General features: G+C 36.6%; 1 protein-coding gene across 6 annotated transcripts in view; it reads left to right on the top strand.

The window, feature by feature from the left end:
• The first annotated feature begins 9 nt into the window (after window positions 1–9).
• RAP1GDS1 (Rap1 GTPase-GDP dissociation stimulator 1) overlaps window positions 10–15,991 on the top strand; it is a 176,997-nt gene continuing 161,015 nt past the window's right edge. For all 6 annotated transcript variants that reach the window (XR_001886304.1, XM_017875492.1, XM_017875495.1 and 3 more), the window contains exon 1: window positions 10–201. Coding sequence is in view for 4 of the 6 variants with exons in the window: in XM_017875492.1 (XP_017730981.1) it covers window positions 198–201 (4 nt within the window). In the remaining 2 variants the exon portion in view is untranslated. The remainder of the gene's footprint in view (window positions 202–15,991) is intronic.

Here is a 15,991-nt window from a genome sequence, read left to right as displayed (position 1 = left end):
GCCCCGCCCCCCGCCGCTCGTCCCCGCAGCGGCCGCGCCGCCTGCAGCAGCACCAGCTGCTCCTCCCCGGCGGCCGCCCCCCGTGGGTCCCTCCCTGGCTGCGGGAGAGACGGAGGTAGAGGGAGGACACAGAGCCGCGCCGCCCGCACCGGAGACCTTCGCCTCGCCCCGCCGGTTCCTCACCCTCGGGGAGCAACATGGGTAAGTCATCCTTCCTCCCCCGTCATCGCCTGACATTTTTTTCTTTCTCGGCGTGCTGCAGGGTGGGAAGCATTTCTCGCGCAAAGTTGCCGAATTTCTCCAGTCCCCGGGTGTGAGACGGTGGCTGTTCCTCCGGGTAGAGTCGGCGCACGCGGAACGCACGCCGGGTGCCGGGGCTGGGAGGGTCCCGAGCGCGGGCTGGGGTGGGGTCGGCCGCGGGCCGGACCGCCGCCCGGCTCCCCGGCACCTCGCAGTCTCGCCTCCCCTCCTCCATTCTTCCTGCCGGTGCCCGGGCACCACGGAGCCTGCCTCGCGGGCTCGCATCCGCGGCTCCATCCCCGTTTCTCCGGAGGCCGACCGCTTCCTTTTCCCCCGCGGCTGCTGAGCTCGAGGCTCGGGTCCGACCACGACCACTTCATGTAACTTCCTTCTCTGTCAGTGCGACCTTTCCCCGTCGTGGAGAGTCCTCATCCCGGGCGGGGAAGTGGAAGCAAGTAGTTTGTGAGGGAGATGTTACAACCTGCACGGAAATTATTTTCCAAGGGGGAGAGCGGACAGCCTCATAGGTTGAAAGGATGACTTGTCAGAGGCCACGAGGAACGTGAGGCAGGATAGAGCCGCTCGCTGTAGAATTAGTGCTGGGTGACTACAGTGTGCAATATTCCTGTACTCAGCCTATTTTTTGGATTCCTTCGTCTGTCTTCTGTAGCAGGAAACTGCGCCCTGTAACGTTGTTACCGAACTTACATGGTAGTTATTCTTTCCCAGCTTCCCCCTGTCTAATCTGCATAATCTGATTTTAGTTCTTTTGTATTTATAGTTAATCTGAAGATATTGGTTTGGATGAGATATTTAAGAGCAAATATGTTTTATAAAACGATGTATAAATTTAACCTAATTTTTTTACATCATCTATTGCTTAACTGTTACATTCAGTAATCACAGAAACGTCTGATGAATGCTATCGTGTAATTAAGAGCTCAAAGTTTCTTTTAATAGTAGCGACTTGTACTAAGTTCCCCAGTTTGCTTCCACCCCTGTCTGTCATAATTTCCTCTTTTTAAAATTTGCTCCCTTGGCATCTGTCAACTGGGACTTTTCCCACCCCTTCTGTGCGAGTTATTTAAAGATTGAGATGAATGTGATCCTTTCATCTGTTAATACAGTGCTCAACACGTTCAGAGTTGGGTTGCGCAACTCAGAATCTTCAAGAAGTATCTAAACCTGGGAATGGTGTCCATAGAGTTTTCTGGAACAGCAAATACTTCAGGCTTTGATCCCGACCTTTGGCCATATATCTGGAAGAGGCCAGGGTTGATGGAGGAGGTGGTATGAATCAAAAAAGGTCTACAGCTCTGAATTTTATTTTCAGTTAAGTTTTTTTTTTTTTTTTTTTTTTTTTTTTTAATGTGAGTACTCTTGATGTGCTGAACAAATTTCTGTAAAAATTGGGTGGGCCGTTTATGCGTGTCTACTCTTTCTCTTAAAGTAGAATTTTAAATAGGTATTACATCAGATTATTGGACAAGCGTTGTATTTCCGTCAAACATACACACGTTTATGTATGTTTCCTTTGAACATACATACACAGATAAATGTGTGTATGTTCAAAGGAAATACACCGTATGTCCAATAACCCTATCTGATATTGGACTGTAAGTTCAAGTTTGGCTTGAAGAATACATTTTCCTATGTTTCCAGGTGAGCCTCAAACAAACCATTTAACATTGTAACTTACATGTTAAATCCGTACTTTTTCAGTGGAAAAAATCCAATTTCGTTACAACACTAGTGAATAAAAATACCTAAAAGAGATTAAATTATCTACTTAAATATCATCTTCAAAATCTTGAATGCTATTGCTTGATTTTTAAAAAGGGCCAAATAGAAACCTATCTCTCATTTTGAAGCCATCTCTGATACTCTTTGGTTAATCTCTCTCTCTTCATAAGCACTGTTTGTACCTTGTTAGAAGCTTTTTAGCACTTATATAATCTGCCATGTAATGGAGTTGTTTATGTGTGTGTGCTGTGCATTTAATCATGAATCCCAGAAGATGAAAAATGTCTTATTATTTTTTGTGTTCCCCATAGTGCTTTTCAAATAGGAATTCAGTAAATCTTTGGCAAATTGTTGAACTTAAAACCACCTATTGTTTTCAACTTTTGCATCTGAAGATTTAGTCTCTGAACAAACATTTGGACTGGCACATATTATCTAGTTGGGGGATAAGCAGAAACAGAAAGGTATAATTGTACCATGCCTCCCAGTACACTGTAGGTAGGTTTTGAGTCAACCTCAGGCAATGGTAAGGCAGTTTCATGTATGATCAGTAAGTACATATGATAATTTAAAATTGAAACCTTGGGTAACAGTTTTATATCTGAGCCAAGGAAGTTAGTATTACAATTCATGTACCCATAAGAAGGTAGAAGGTATACTGGTTAATGATGGGGGGAGGGAGAAGTGCTTTTTAATTTGTCAAAAGAAATAAATAAGGTTGATTTTTAAAGATGTGCTCGGCTGGGCGCGCACTTCGGGAGGCCGAGCAAGTGGATCACCTGAGGTCAGGAGTTGGAGACCAGCCTGACTAACATGGTGAAACCCTGTCTCTACTAAAAATACAAAAAAAAATTAGCCGGGCATGGTGACCGGCGCCTGTAATCCCAGCTGTGTGGGAGGCTGAGGCAGGAGAATCACTTGAACCCGGGAGGCGGAGGTTGCAGTGAGCCAAGATCATGCCATTGCACTCTAGCCTGGGCAACAAGAGCGAAACTCCGTCTCAGAAAAAATAATATATATATATATTCTTATAGCAATAATTTCCTACACAAGAGAGTGAAAGAAAATTCCTATATGACTTTATGGCCATAGCTACTATTTTATGTATATGTCATATTTCAGATTCAACATACGTTTAGTGTTTGTTGGATATCAACAGTGTGCAGTATACTGTACTACAGTGTACAATATGACACACAAATTATAATAGAAGTAAATGTATGAGTTATATAAAAGACTTTTACATATATTATAGATTCAGAGAATGGAGAGAACGTTTTAGAGAAATGGTGTTATTTGAACCAAAGGTGGATTAAACTTCTTAAAGGTAGAAATGAGACTCTTAATCAGAATGGAGTTGGTCTGGGGTTGGAGGAGAAATGACATAAATGAAGATAGAGAGATAGGAAACATTTTATGAGTTTCCAGGATATGATTAAACAACATTGTTTGGCTAGAGCAAAAGGTAAGGAAATAGTGGGTAACAGACATGAAAACGTAGTACAGTGATAGCTAATGACCAGACAATGGAGGTTCTAAAATGCCAAGCTGAAGAATTTTAACCTGACTTACCTTTTGAGAGACCACTAAACTTTTTTATGCAGTTAAGTGATGGATCACATCTGTGGTATAGGCAGATTTGTCAGTTGAGTGCAGGATGGCTTGGATGAGAAACTAGAGAACGCTTCAGAAGATTGTTGTTGGAGTTTGGACGAAAATGTTTAATGACTTGAACCAGGTTATGGCAATGGGAATAGAATATTGCAAATAAAGAATAGGATTTACTTGGCAACCCATTGAGTATGGAATGAAGAGTCACAGGTTTTAGCCTGGGTGATAATGAGGATACGAGACTTTCCTGATACATATTCAGTTAACAGGAAGAGGAAACATAGATACCCAATTTTGTACCTATTGAGTTAGGCTATTTGATCTGTCCTTTAGTCTCTGCTCCTTGATGACAAGGACGTTGTCATATTGGGATTTGAATACATTTCTAACACTAGTGTCTGGCACATAGTAGCTATGTAGAAAAATTTGTTGACTGAAACTAGATAAAAAATAGTTAACAAACATTTATTTTAACTTTTGAGTGTACAATTTGAATTAGAGATCTGGAAGTTATCCACAAATATCCTGAGGTGATACTTGAAGTTACATCAGAGGATGAGAGTCAACAAAGAAAAAGAGGAAAATTGTCCCTGGTAAGAATCTTGAGGAATGGGGTTCCTTAAGTTTCCCGTAGTTAGGGAAAAAGGAATGGTATGATTTCACACTGAAAAACACAGAAGAGTGAAAGACTAGAATTGGTATATGGTTGGTTTTAAGAAAGAGTGAATAGTCAATAAGGTCTTTTTTTTTCAGAACAGTCAGGAGGGTGATAAGGACTGAGAACAGGCTCTAAGTGCTTTGGTTAGGATATTACCCAATATCTTTTTCTAAAAAGCCACTTTAAGAGGTTTAGTAATATGGAGGTCAGTTGTAAAGGCTAGGTGAATAGTAAGTGGAAACGGTTCACTAGGTGTAGTCATGCTGTATTTCTCACCTTGTTTAAAGATCTGTGAGAACACATAGGTTTTAAAATGTTTTAACTCACTCTGCTTGACATATTACATTTTAGAAAATATTTTAAAATTTTAAATGTATTTTAATTTACAAATATTAAAAAATTATTTTAATGTTCCATTTTACATGGACTGACATGTGCTGTTTTCTTGTCTAAGAATAATTTTTAATTTCACATAGTGCCTCACATTTCTTTGACATTTCATTTTTAATGTCTTTGTGACTTAGTATAGTACAATTTTTATTTTTATAATGTCTGTCATGCAGAGTGAGTCTAGAATGATTTTATAATTTTGTACAGCATTTTGCCTAAGTGATACTCTTTACTGATGAATGGTTTTATCACTTTTACTCTTAGACTTTGTGAATTTGAGACTTCTTTAGATTATAGGTATACTTTTTTTTAATTTATATTTATATTATTATTTATATTATAAAAATTTATATTTTTAATTCCTAGGAGTTGTATTTTTCTCTGTAGATATGTATCAAACTTATAGTCATTTTATTTTGCCTATATTTCCAAGTCCAGGAATGGTTTTCATAGCTAAATAATAAACACTAATTTTGCCTGATCTTTGCAAGTCTAGGCAGGGTGATAAAATATTTTTGAAAGCTAGTAATTACTAAAGTTTGTGATTTCAAAAAAAGCATAGATGCTAGATTGGTAAATTTAAAAATGTTTCTTCGGTTGGCATTATATCTGTTTTGTATATGTCTTTTTTCATATGAGAGAAGGGTTGAATTCACTATCCTTGGTAGTCATATTCTGAAGTCTGTACTACTACTATTTAAAAAGTTAAAATAGCCTTAATTTGTTTTAAGAACCAAAGTGATTTTGCTTTCATAGTGGAATCTTGGAATTTCTAGGTGACTTTGGGGAAATTGGATGTTTTCAGAAATTCCTGATTGAACCTGAGATTGAACATAGCATTTCTGGAGTTATTGGTGGCACTGACAACAGCCATCAGAATTACCTAAATTTTAATATCCAGTCGTGAACATCAGGAGGAATGAAGGAGGAAGATCCAGTCCTTTGGGAACCTGATGTAATTTTATATAGCCAAATGTTTGGATAACTGATGGGGAAAAAGTTTAATTTAAAATACATGTTGATGTTGAGTTCAGTTTGCCAGTATTTTGTTGAGGATTTTTCTATTTATGTTTATTAAGGATATTAGCTTGTAATTTCTTTTCTTGTAGTATCGTTGTCTGACTTTGGTATCAGGGTCATGCTGGCCTCATTAAATGAGTTTGGAAGTATTTCCCTTTCTTCATTGTTTGGAAAGAGTTTGAGGAGGATTGGTATTAGTTCTTTTTTTTAAAATAATTTCAACTTTTAGTTTAGCTTCAGAAGGTACATGTGCAGTCTTGTTACATGGGCATATTACTTGACAGTTTTGGAGTATGAATAATCCCATCACCCAGGTACTGTGCATAGTACCCAATGGGTAGTTTTTCAGCCCTTACCTCCCTCCATTTGTCCCTCTCTAGTAGTCCCCAGTGTCTGTTGTTCTCATCTTTATGTCCATATATACACCCAGTGCTTAGCTTCCACTTATAAATGAGAACGTGTGGTATTTGGGTTTTTTGTTTCCATGTTAATTTGCTTAGGATAGTGGCCTCCAGCTCCATCCATGTTGCTGCAAAGGACATGATTTCATTCTTTTTTGTGGGTGCATAGTATTCCATGGTATATATGTGCCACATTTAGTTTATCCAGTCCACTATTGATAGGCACCTGGGTTGATTTCATGTCTTTGTTATTGTGAATAGTGCTGCGATGAAGATCCAAGAGCATGTGTCTTTTTGGTAGCATGATTTATTTTCCTCTGCAAATATACCCAGTAATGGGATTGTATTTCCACTAAGTGTCAAAACATTCCCTTTTCTCCACAGCCTTACAGCATCTGTTTTTTGTTTTTTGTTCTTTTTTTTGCTTTTTTTTTTTTTTTTTTATTTTGCTTTTGATAATAGCCATTCTGACTGGTGTGAAATGGTATCTCATTGTGGTTCGATTTGCAATCTCATCACATTAAGAGGATCATACATCATGATCAAGTGGGATTTATCCCTGGGTTGCAAGAATGGTTGAACATACACAAATCAATAAATGTGATACACCACATTAACAGAATGAAGAACAAAAATCATATGATATCTCAGTTGATGCAGAAAAAGCATTTGACAAAATTCAACATACTTTCATTTTCAAAACTCTCAACAAATTTGGTGTAGAATGAATATGCCTAAACATAGTAAAGGTCATATATGACAAGCCCATAGCTAACATCACACTTAGTGGTGAAAATCTGAAAGATTTGTCTCAGTTTGAGAAAAAAAACAAGAATGCCCACTCTTGCCACTGCTATACTAGAAGTCCTAGCAGAGCAAATAGACAAGAAAAAGGAAAAAAAAAAAAACATTCAAATTGGAGAGTAAAATGATCTGTTTATAGATAGCATGATCTTATACATAGAAAGCCTTAAAGACTCCTTGAAAAAAAGACAAAAACTATTAGACCTAATAAATGAATTCAGTAAAGTTTCAGGATACAAAATTAGCATAGAAAAATCAGAAGCATTTCTGTACACTAACAGCAAACTGTCTGAGGATGTAATCAAGAAAACCATCCTATTTACAGTAGCTACAAAAATATAAAACATTTAGGAATAAATTTAACCAAGAAAGTGAAAGATCTCTACACTGAAAACCGTAAGACATTGATACATTTGAAGAATTAAATAAACATATCCCATATTCATAAATTGGAAGAATTAATATTGTGACAATGTTCATATTACTGAAAGTGATATGCAGATTCAATGTAATCCTTATCAAAATTCCAATGAAACTTTTCACAGAAATAGCAAAACAATTCTAAAATTTGTATGGAGCCACAAAATATCTGAATAGCCAAAATAATCTTGAGCAAGAAGAACAATGCCCGAGGCATCACACTACCTGATTCAAGTCATGTTACAAAGCTCTAGTGATCAAAACAGTATGGTACTGGCATAAAAGCAGACACATAGATCAATGGAACAGAATAGAGAGGCCAGAAATAAACCCAAGGATTTACAGTCAATTGATCTTAAAAAAAAAAAAAAAAAAAAAAAGGGCCAAAAAAAAACCCAAGGTTTTAAAACAAATTTATTTAAAAAAAAAAAAAAAAAAAAAAAAAAGCCAAGGAAACACAGTGGGGACAGGACAATCTCTTCAATAAACACTGTTGTCAAAACTAGATATCCACATACTGAAGAATGACATTGGATCCTTATTCACCCTGTATACAAAAATCAACTCAAAATGGGTCAGAAATTTAAACAAAAGATTTGAATTTGAAAAGCATAAGATGCCCACAAAAAAATACTGGAGAAAAGCTCCATATTGGTGTTGGCAATGATTTTTTGTTTATGGCACCAGAAGCACAGGCAACAAAAGCAAAAATATACAAGTGGGACTTCATCAAATTAGTAAGTTTCTCTATAGCAAAGGAAACAATCAACAAAATGAAAAGGCAGCTTATGTAATGAGGGGAAATATTTGCAAGCCATATATCCGATTAGGGGTTAACATGTAAAAATAATCAGGAACTCATACAACTCAATAGCTGAAATAAAATAAAAATAGAGGTTGAGGATCCCTAATCCAAAATCTGAAATGCTCCAAAATCTGAAACTTTTTGAATGCTGATGTGACACTCAAAGGAAATGCACATTGCAGCATTTGGATTTTTGGTTTCAGATTTTTGGATTAGGGATGTTAAACCAGTTAGTATCATGCACATATTCCAAAATCTGAATAATTTCAAAATCTGAAACACTAATGGTCTAAAGCATTTTGCGTTAGGGATACTGAACCTGTATTTACCTAGATGTAAATAATAAATGAAGATATTAGAATAGGTTATTGTCTCAGTCCATTTTGTGCTGCTATAACAGAATGCTGGAGGCTGGGTAATTTATAAAGAACAGAAATTTTGTCTCAGAGTTCTGGAGTCTGGGAACTACAAGATCAAAGTGCCCGCAGGTTTGGTCTTTGGTTTCAAGATGACGCCTAGTTGCTGTGTCCTCCAAAGAGGAGAAACCTTGTGCCCTCACCCAACAGAAAAGCAAAAGAGAAAATCCATTCTGGTAAGCTCTTTTTATGATGCCATTAATCTATTTATGAGGGCAGAGCCCTCATGACCTAAATACCTCCCATTAGGCCCCACCTTCCAGTACTGTTGTATTGGGGATTAAATTTCAACATGAGTTTTGAGGGGACAAAACATTCAAACCATACTAGTTATAAAGACTATTTCAGTTATAAAAGCCTGTGATTCCCTGAAACTAAAGTTTGAAATACACTCCATATCATTGGTATCCTAAACATAATCTCTATATAACTTGTTTTTCTTTAGTGTTCAAATGGTAATGTACACTTGAGGTAGCAACTTAAGGTTCAAACCAACTTATTAGCTTTGTCTAAATAAATGACCTAGAAAACCATTTCCCATGCTGGCTAAGATACGGATGCTGTATTCAAATTGCAGGTGAAATAATTCTCTCAAGTGCTTCTATTTTTACCATTTTGGTTACTAGAAGCATTTCAGGAGTTAAAACCAGTGACTAGGATAGTTATAAATGGAAGTGGTTAAATTGAGCTCCTAGCTATGATTGGTTGTACAGTTGACCCTTGAATAACATGGATTTGAACAGCACAGTTCCACTTACATGTGGATTTTTTTTTCAATAAAAGCTATACTAAGTGAGTCTGCCTCTCCTGCCTCACCTTTCACCTTCTCCACCTATGCCACACCTGAGACAGCTAGATGAGCCCCTCCTCTTCTCAGCCTACTCAGTGTGGCTGTAATAAGGATGAAGACCTTTATGATGATCTACTTCCATGTGATGAACAGTAAATAAACTTTCTCTTCCTTCCATTTTCTTTTCTCTAGCTTACCTTATTGTAACAATATGGTATTTTATGCATATGGTATATGATGCATATAACATAAAAAATATGTGTTAATTGACAGTTTATGTTACTGGTAAGGCTTCTGGTCAGCATTAGGCTATTAGTTAAGGCTTTAGGGAGTTAAAAGTTATGTGTAGATTTTTGACTGAGTGAGAGGGGGATTAGTACCCCTAGTGCCTGCGTTATTCAACGGTACTTGTAAATTCCAAAGTCCTTTTGGTTCACAAAATGATTTTAGGTTCTTATTGGTACTGAAATATATTTATTAATATCTGGGCTACATCTTTGTATTTAGCAGATTAGTAGACCTCGCTACATGTATAGTTAATTAAAACTCATTGAATTCAAAATATAACTCATTTTATAATTTTTAATAATGATAATTAGAGGGGTGCTGGTAAATGTTTAACTAAAAGCCTTTCTCCAAAATAGCCCTGATTTGTGATGGCTGTCAATTTCCTGTGGTGTAAATACTCCCCCCATGGCCAATTTCAAGCTACTAAAATAGTGTCACTGAATGCAGAGTTGAGAAGAGATAAGAGGTAGCATGTCGTTATATACCATATCCACCATATAGACATAATCTCATTAGCACATGTAATAGTAAAGTGTAAAGTAAGTAGTGATGGTTTTGAGTGTTAATTCTTGTTTTAGTGTAACTCATTTATGTTTATATAATTTCAATAATGGCTTTTAATAACTGCCTCGTAAAAATCCTGAAAATTTAATAATTATATCTCATGGGGTAGTACAGAGGGCTGTAGTACACCATTGAGTTCGTAATTACCATTTATTAGGAATTATTGATGTCAGTTATGCTACACTTTACATATTTTTAAAACTGGATTTTAATCCTTTCAACAATTCTATGAAGTAGGTGACACTGTCTCCATTTTACCAAATCAAAGAATTAAATAATTTATTCAAGGGGACAACTAACACTCCAACATCCTGATTTAGAGCAATGGTTCTCAAACTTTAACTTGCATAGAATCACTTGAAGAGCTTGTTTGTAAAAAATACTGGGCCCACCTTCAGAAGTTCTGATTCAATAGATGTGGGGTGGGCTGAGAATTTGCATTGTCAAGACCTTCCCATGTGATGCCACACTGGGAACAGCACCACCATCAAGCATAGGCTGACTAGCTTTTTCCATAAAGGATCAGATGATAAGTGTTTTAGGCTTTGTAGGCCATGAGGTGGAATCAAAGATACTACATATTAGGTTGGTGCATAAATAATTGTGGTTTCAGACTGTGCATTTTAAATAATTATTACTGGGTGCAAACACATCTTTATAAAAAAGGAACATTAAAATCAACACATTTTTGCCAATGAGGAATAACTTTATTCCTATAGCGTAAAAATCCATGCTTCAGGATTTGACAAACCCTTGGAAAGCATTTTCTGCATCCTGCTGATTGTGGAAGCATTTTCCCTGCTAAAAGTTGTTGAGATGCTTGAAGAAGTAGTAGTCAGTTGGCGAGAGGTCAAGTGAATATGGCAGATGAGGCAAAACTTCGTAGCCCAATTCATTCAACTTTTGAAGCTTTGTGCGATCTGTGGTCAGACGTTGTCATGAAGAAGAACTGGGCCCTTTCTGTTGACCAATGCCGGCTGCAGACGTTGCAGTTTTCAGTACATCTCATCAATTTGCTGAGCATACTTCTCAGATGTAATGGTTTCACCAGGATTTAGAAAGCTGTAGTGGATCAGCAGCAGACCACCAAACAGTGACCATGACCTTTTTTTGGTGCAAGTTGTGCTTTGGGAAGTGCTTTGGAGCTTCTTGGTCCAACCACTGAACTGGTCCTCTCCAGTTATATAAAATCCACTTTTCAGTTGTCATATAAAATCCACTTTTTGTTGCACGTCACAATCTGATCGAGAAATGGTTCATTGTTGTTCCATAGAATGAGAGAAGATAACACTTTAAAACAACTATTTTTTTCTGATTTTCGCTCAGCTCATGAGGCACTCACTTATTGAGCTTTTTCACCTTTCCAGTTTGCCGCAAATGCTGAACTACCGTAGAATGGTCGACATTGAGTTCTTCGGCAACTTTATGAGAGGATCAGCTTTGATGGTTGCTCTCAATTGGTCATTGTCTACTTCTCGTCTCCCACTACACTCCTCATCTTCTAGGCTCTCATCTCCTTTGCAAAACTTCTTGAGCTACGACTGCACTGTACGTTCGTTAGCAATTCCTGGGCCAAGTGCGTTGTTGATGTTGGAGTTGTCTCCGCTGCTTTATGACACATTTTGAACTCAGAAATAAGAAAATAGCTTGTAAAGAGAACTGTGCATTAAAATGATGTATAACATAACCACATTTATTTAAGAATGTATTCAAGCATCTAACAGCAAATTTCAACAGTGCAAACACTGAAGTTATGTTTGCACCAGCTTAATAGAAAAGGAAAAAAATATATATGAGAGAACATAAATGTTCATAATTTTTTTTACTGCATTTGAAATATGATAACATTAATTGAACACAATTTATTGTTATGCTAAATGAAAAGACTTTTCGTTTTCATTTTCAAATGAAAAGAAAATATCGCTTCTCGGCCTTTTGGCTAAGATCAAGTGTCAAATGAGAAGAAATTTTTTTTATTTATATTTTTTGTTTTGAAGTTCTTTTTTTGGGATAACATTTCACTTATTAGGATTCAAAGTTATCCTCTTACCAGAATTTATTATAGATGTTCATCTGTTAATGCAGACCTGTAATGCAATTTTACAAATTTCATCTTGGAGGCATTTGTTTTTCCCCAAACAAATAAGTACTGCCAATTGTATATGATCTTAATGAGCATATTCATTGTATGGAAGACACTAATAGAATTCTCTCAGTACAGCGGTAATTGTTGGCAAAAACATTGTTTTGTTTTGTTTTCTAGACTTTTTTTGATATTTGCCATTTAGTATGCAATTACATTGCAGATTAACCACTTCCAATTTAAGGTTAGGTGGGAGCTCCTCAATTGTTTGGTTAAATGGATTTTGAGATACAGAAATTTCCTTTGCACTTGCAGTGAGTTCTGAAAAGCACTGCAGGAACTAGAGTTTGAGCTTGCAAAATATATCTATTGCAAATTTGTGTATGGAGGGAGATCTTTTTATTTTAACATTTGACAACACAGGAAGTATATAAAGCCATAATTACTTGTAATTGGAACAGTGTTGTCAAAATGACTTTTATTGCAGTATTTTCTCATATAAGCACTGCTTTGCCTTGACTTTTAAGTCAGATTCATTAGGAAACTATCAAATTTGCAGCAAATTTTAATTTCCAAAGCCATAGTGGTAGTTAAAGGCATTTCTTTTTGTTCAGAAAATTTCGTTTGTGCCCTTGAGCTCAAAAAAATCACAATAAAACTCTGTAACCACTAAGCCATTAGACTTCTGTGTCATAAGGCAAGTCCAGATTTTGTTTCCATTTCTGATCAAAATTCACAGAACTTATGATGGTTAAATCTTTGAGAATAAATGAAGTTCACTGGTGACATTACTGGTTCAATGATACGTGATAAATTGTTTTCCCTATTGATGAATAATAGAATGAAGTACCATAGCTTTAAATACCTATGCTTTCACAAACTTAGTAAATTGGTTCAACTAAACCTTTTTCTGGTCTTCATTTATTTTTGTCACCATCAGTTGCAACACGTCTTAAGAGATTCCACTTCAGGTTATTCTGAATTGGTGCTTTCTCAACTTGGGAAATATTCTTGCTTATTATTATTTTATAGAGACTCTTCAAAGAGTCTAACTCTTCCATGATTTCAAGCTTGGAATTGACTTCTTGAGAAAAAACTAAGCAGTATCGTTAGTATCTGCCAGCTCATCAAGAGCCAAAGAAAACCTCTACAATTCTTTTGCCTTGTTTTTTAGTTGAATGTTGGTATTGCTCCCAGTGTCCTCATCTCCAATAGTGTTATTCTCTCTGAAAGGTTATTCTTAAACAAGTTTATTTTCTCTGGAAACATTGGTTGCTACAGCCAAATACAATTTAATTAACTCCCCATGGTTAACTGGATTTCCTTGCTTGGATAATAAATGAGACACCCAGAAACTTAATTTGTTTGCAGCTGTGAGTGTGTGTGTGTGTGTGTGTGTGTGTGTGTGTGTCTGTGTCTGTGTGTGTGGAAATTCTTGTGATGAGATACTTTGTTTTATATTTTCCTGATTTCTCTGATGATAACTTTCCTTTGTCTTGGGAATGTGATGTGTGCTTAGTCTGGTAATATTGATGTATATTGTATAGCCAATGGTTTGCCGTCTAACTCAATAAAACAATTCACATACTACTTTAAATGCCTTAAAGGCATGACATGCTTCTCTTATTTTGACAGGATGATCAAATGTGGTATAACAGTATACTATGGTTTTTAAAGCACTTGACAAGTCATAACTGTCACTGCAATTTGTAGTGCATCCAGCAACAGTGTAAAGTGAATCATTCTGTTACAACCCCTCAACTCTGCTATCATAATGCAAACACAGCTATAGGCAGTGCACAAAGGAATGAGTTGTGTCCCAGTAAAAGTTTATGGACATTGAAATTTAAATTTTACATAATTTGCATTTCATGAAATATGTTCTTCCCTTAATTTTATTCAACTGTTTATAAAAGTAAAAGCCATTATTTTTGCATTACTTTTACTTTCACCATTACATAAAAGTATGTATGGGTTGTGGACTGTACAAAAATTTTACATGGGCAATGGGCTGTAGTTTGCCAGTTCTTGCTATAGAGTAAAGCTGTGCTACTTCACTTTTCCACAAGACTTTTTCTCTCTATGAATTCCCTATCTAAGTGAATGGTATCACCATTCATCCGTGCAACCGTTCCTAAAATCTGGAGTCATTCTTTGAACATCATTGGGTTCCCTAAGTCTTAACAATTCTACTTCTTTGAATTAATCCTCCCCGCCCCTTTACTGTAAACATGTAAGTTTAGGCTCTTATTTCTTCTTGCAACAATACTACTCTTTTAACAGATGTTCTTTCCCCTGGCATCCCTCTTCTTGACCAGTTTTTACATGTAGCTAGAGTACTGTCTTAGTTCATTTGGGCTGCTGTGACAGAATACTATATATATTGGGTGGCATATAAACAACAGATTTTTTTTTTTTTTCTCACAGTTCTGGAGACTGGGAAGTTCAAGATCAAGGTGCTGACAGACTCAATGTCTGGTAAAGGCCTGCCTCCTGGTTTATAGGTCATCTTTTCTCTGTAACCTCAGATGGTGGAAGGAGTGAGGAAGCTCTCTGGAGGTCACTTTTATAAGGGCACTGATTCCATTCACAAGGGCTCCACTCTAATGATCTAATCACCTCTCAAAGGCCCTACCACCTAATACCATCACATTTGGGAGTAGGATTTCAACATATGAATTTTTAGGGGACATAAACATTCCATCTTAACAAGTACTCTTTCTAAAATATAAATCTGATTGTTTTACTCCTTAGACATATTTTGTAATGATTTTCCATTACCGAGAGCAAGGTTCTCAAACTCAAATGAAGCTGATTGAAGGTAATTAAATGGTGATTTTTTTTTGACATACCCTTTTTTTTTTTGCATATTGAGTAAAAGAGAATATTTTTTATTTCCATGAAGATGACTTTCTCTTACTTTTCTTGAAGTATATCTTTCTTTTTGTCTTTCATTTTCTTACTTTGAGTAAAAGAGAACAGCTTAGAAATACATTTCTCTACTGTAACAAAGACAGCAGCAAAAACATGATGAATGACATCTAACACTGGACATCATTCTAAGGATACAGAAGGAAATGCTGGGACTTTGGCAACTAGAGCATTTACCCAACCTGGAAGAGGATTCCCTGTGCAACCGCAACGAGTTTTGCCCTAGGAATGTGGGCCCAAGGAAGTCAGATTTTTGACTTTTCAAAAGAAGTCAGAAACCAGATTTTAAGTCTGAAATCTTCAGATGGTTGGTTTTGGACATGGAAAAATGTTGTGAGATCTGGAACCTCAAATGATGAAATTATGGGTCTCTCTCTATTGGCTAGATTAGGGAACTGAGGATCAGTAAGGTCAAGAGACAGGTCTGAGTTCATGCCTTTACTTAGGGGCAGTGTCAGGCCTAGAATGTTGATCTTTCAACTCCTGTACTAATGTTCTTTTTATTATACCAGGCTAGCTCCAATTTGTTACTGGAAAAAAAGCAAACGCACATATACATACACACACACAAACATGAACAAGCTAATACTAAGGATTCATTCAAGTAAGTGAGTTAATGGAAAACTCTTGACCCTTTCGGACGTTTCTACTAACAGAATCCAGGCACTAATCACCTCACTCCTGTAGTACTGAGATACTAGACTTTCTGCTCCCCAGTCCTTTCTATATACTATGATCAGATTAACATTTTAAAAAAGATCAATTGTATTACTTTCTTGTACAAGAATCTAATATTGCTTCAGTTGCTGTCATATCAAGTCTAAACC

The sequence above is a fragment of the Rhinopithecus bieti genome, unplaced genomic scaffold (assembly GCF_001698545.2).
Source record: "Rhinopithecus bieti isolate Rb0 unplaced genomic scaffold, ASM169854v2 scaffold_6708, whole genome shotgun sequence".
Lineage (NCBI taxonomy): Eukaryota > Metazoa > Chordata > Mammalia > Primates > Cercopithecidae > Rhinopithecus > Rhinopithecus bieti.
Note: the sequence above shows the minus strand (reverse complement) of the source record. Positions and strands in the feature narration are given on the sequence as shown.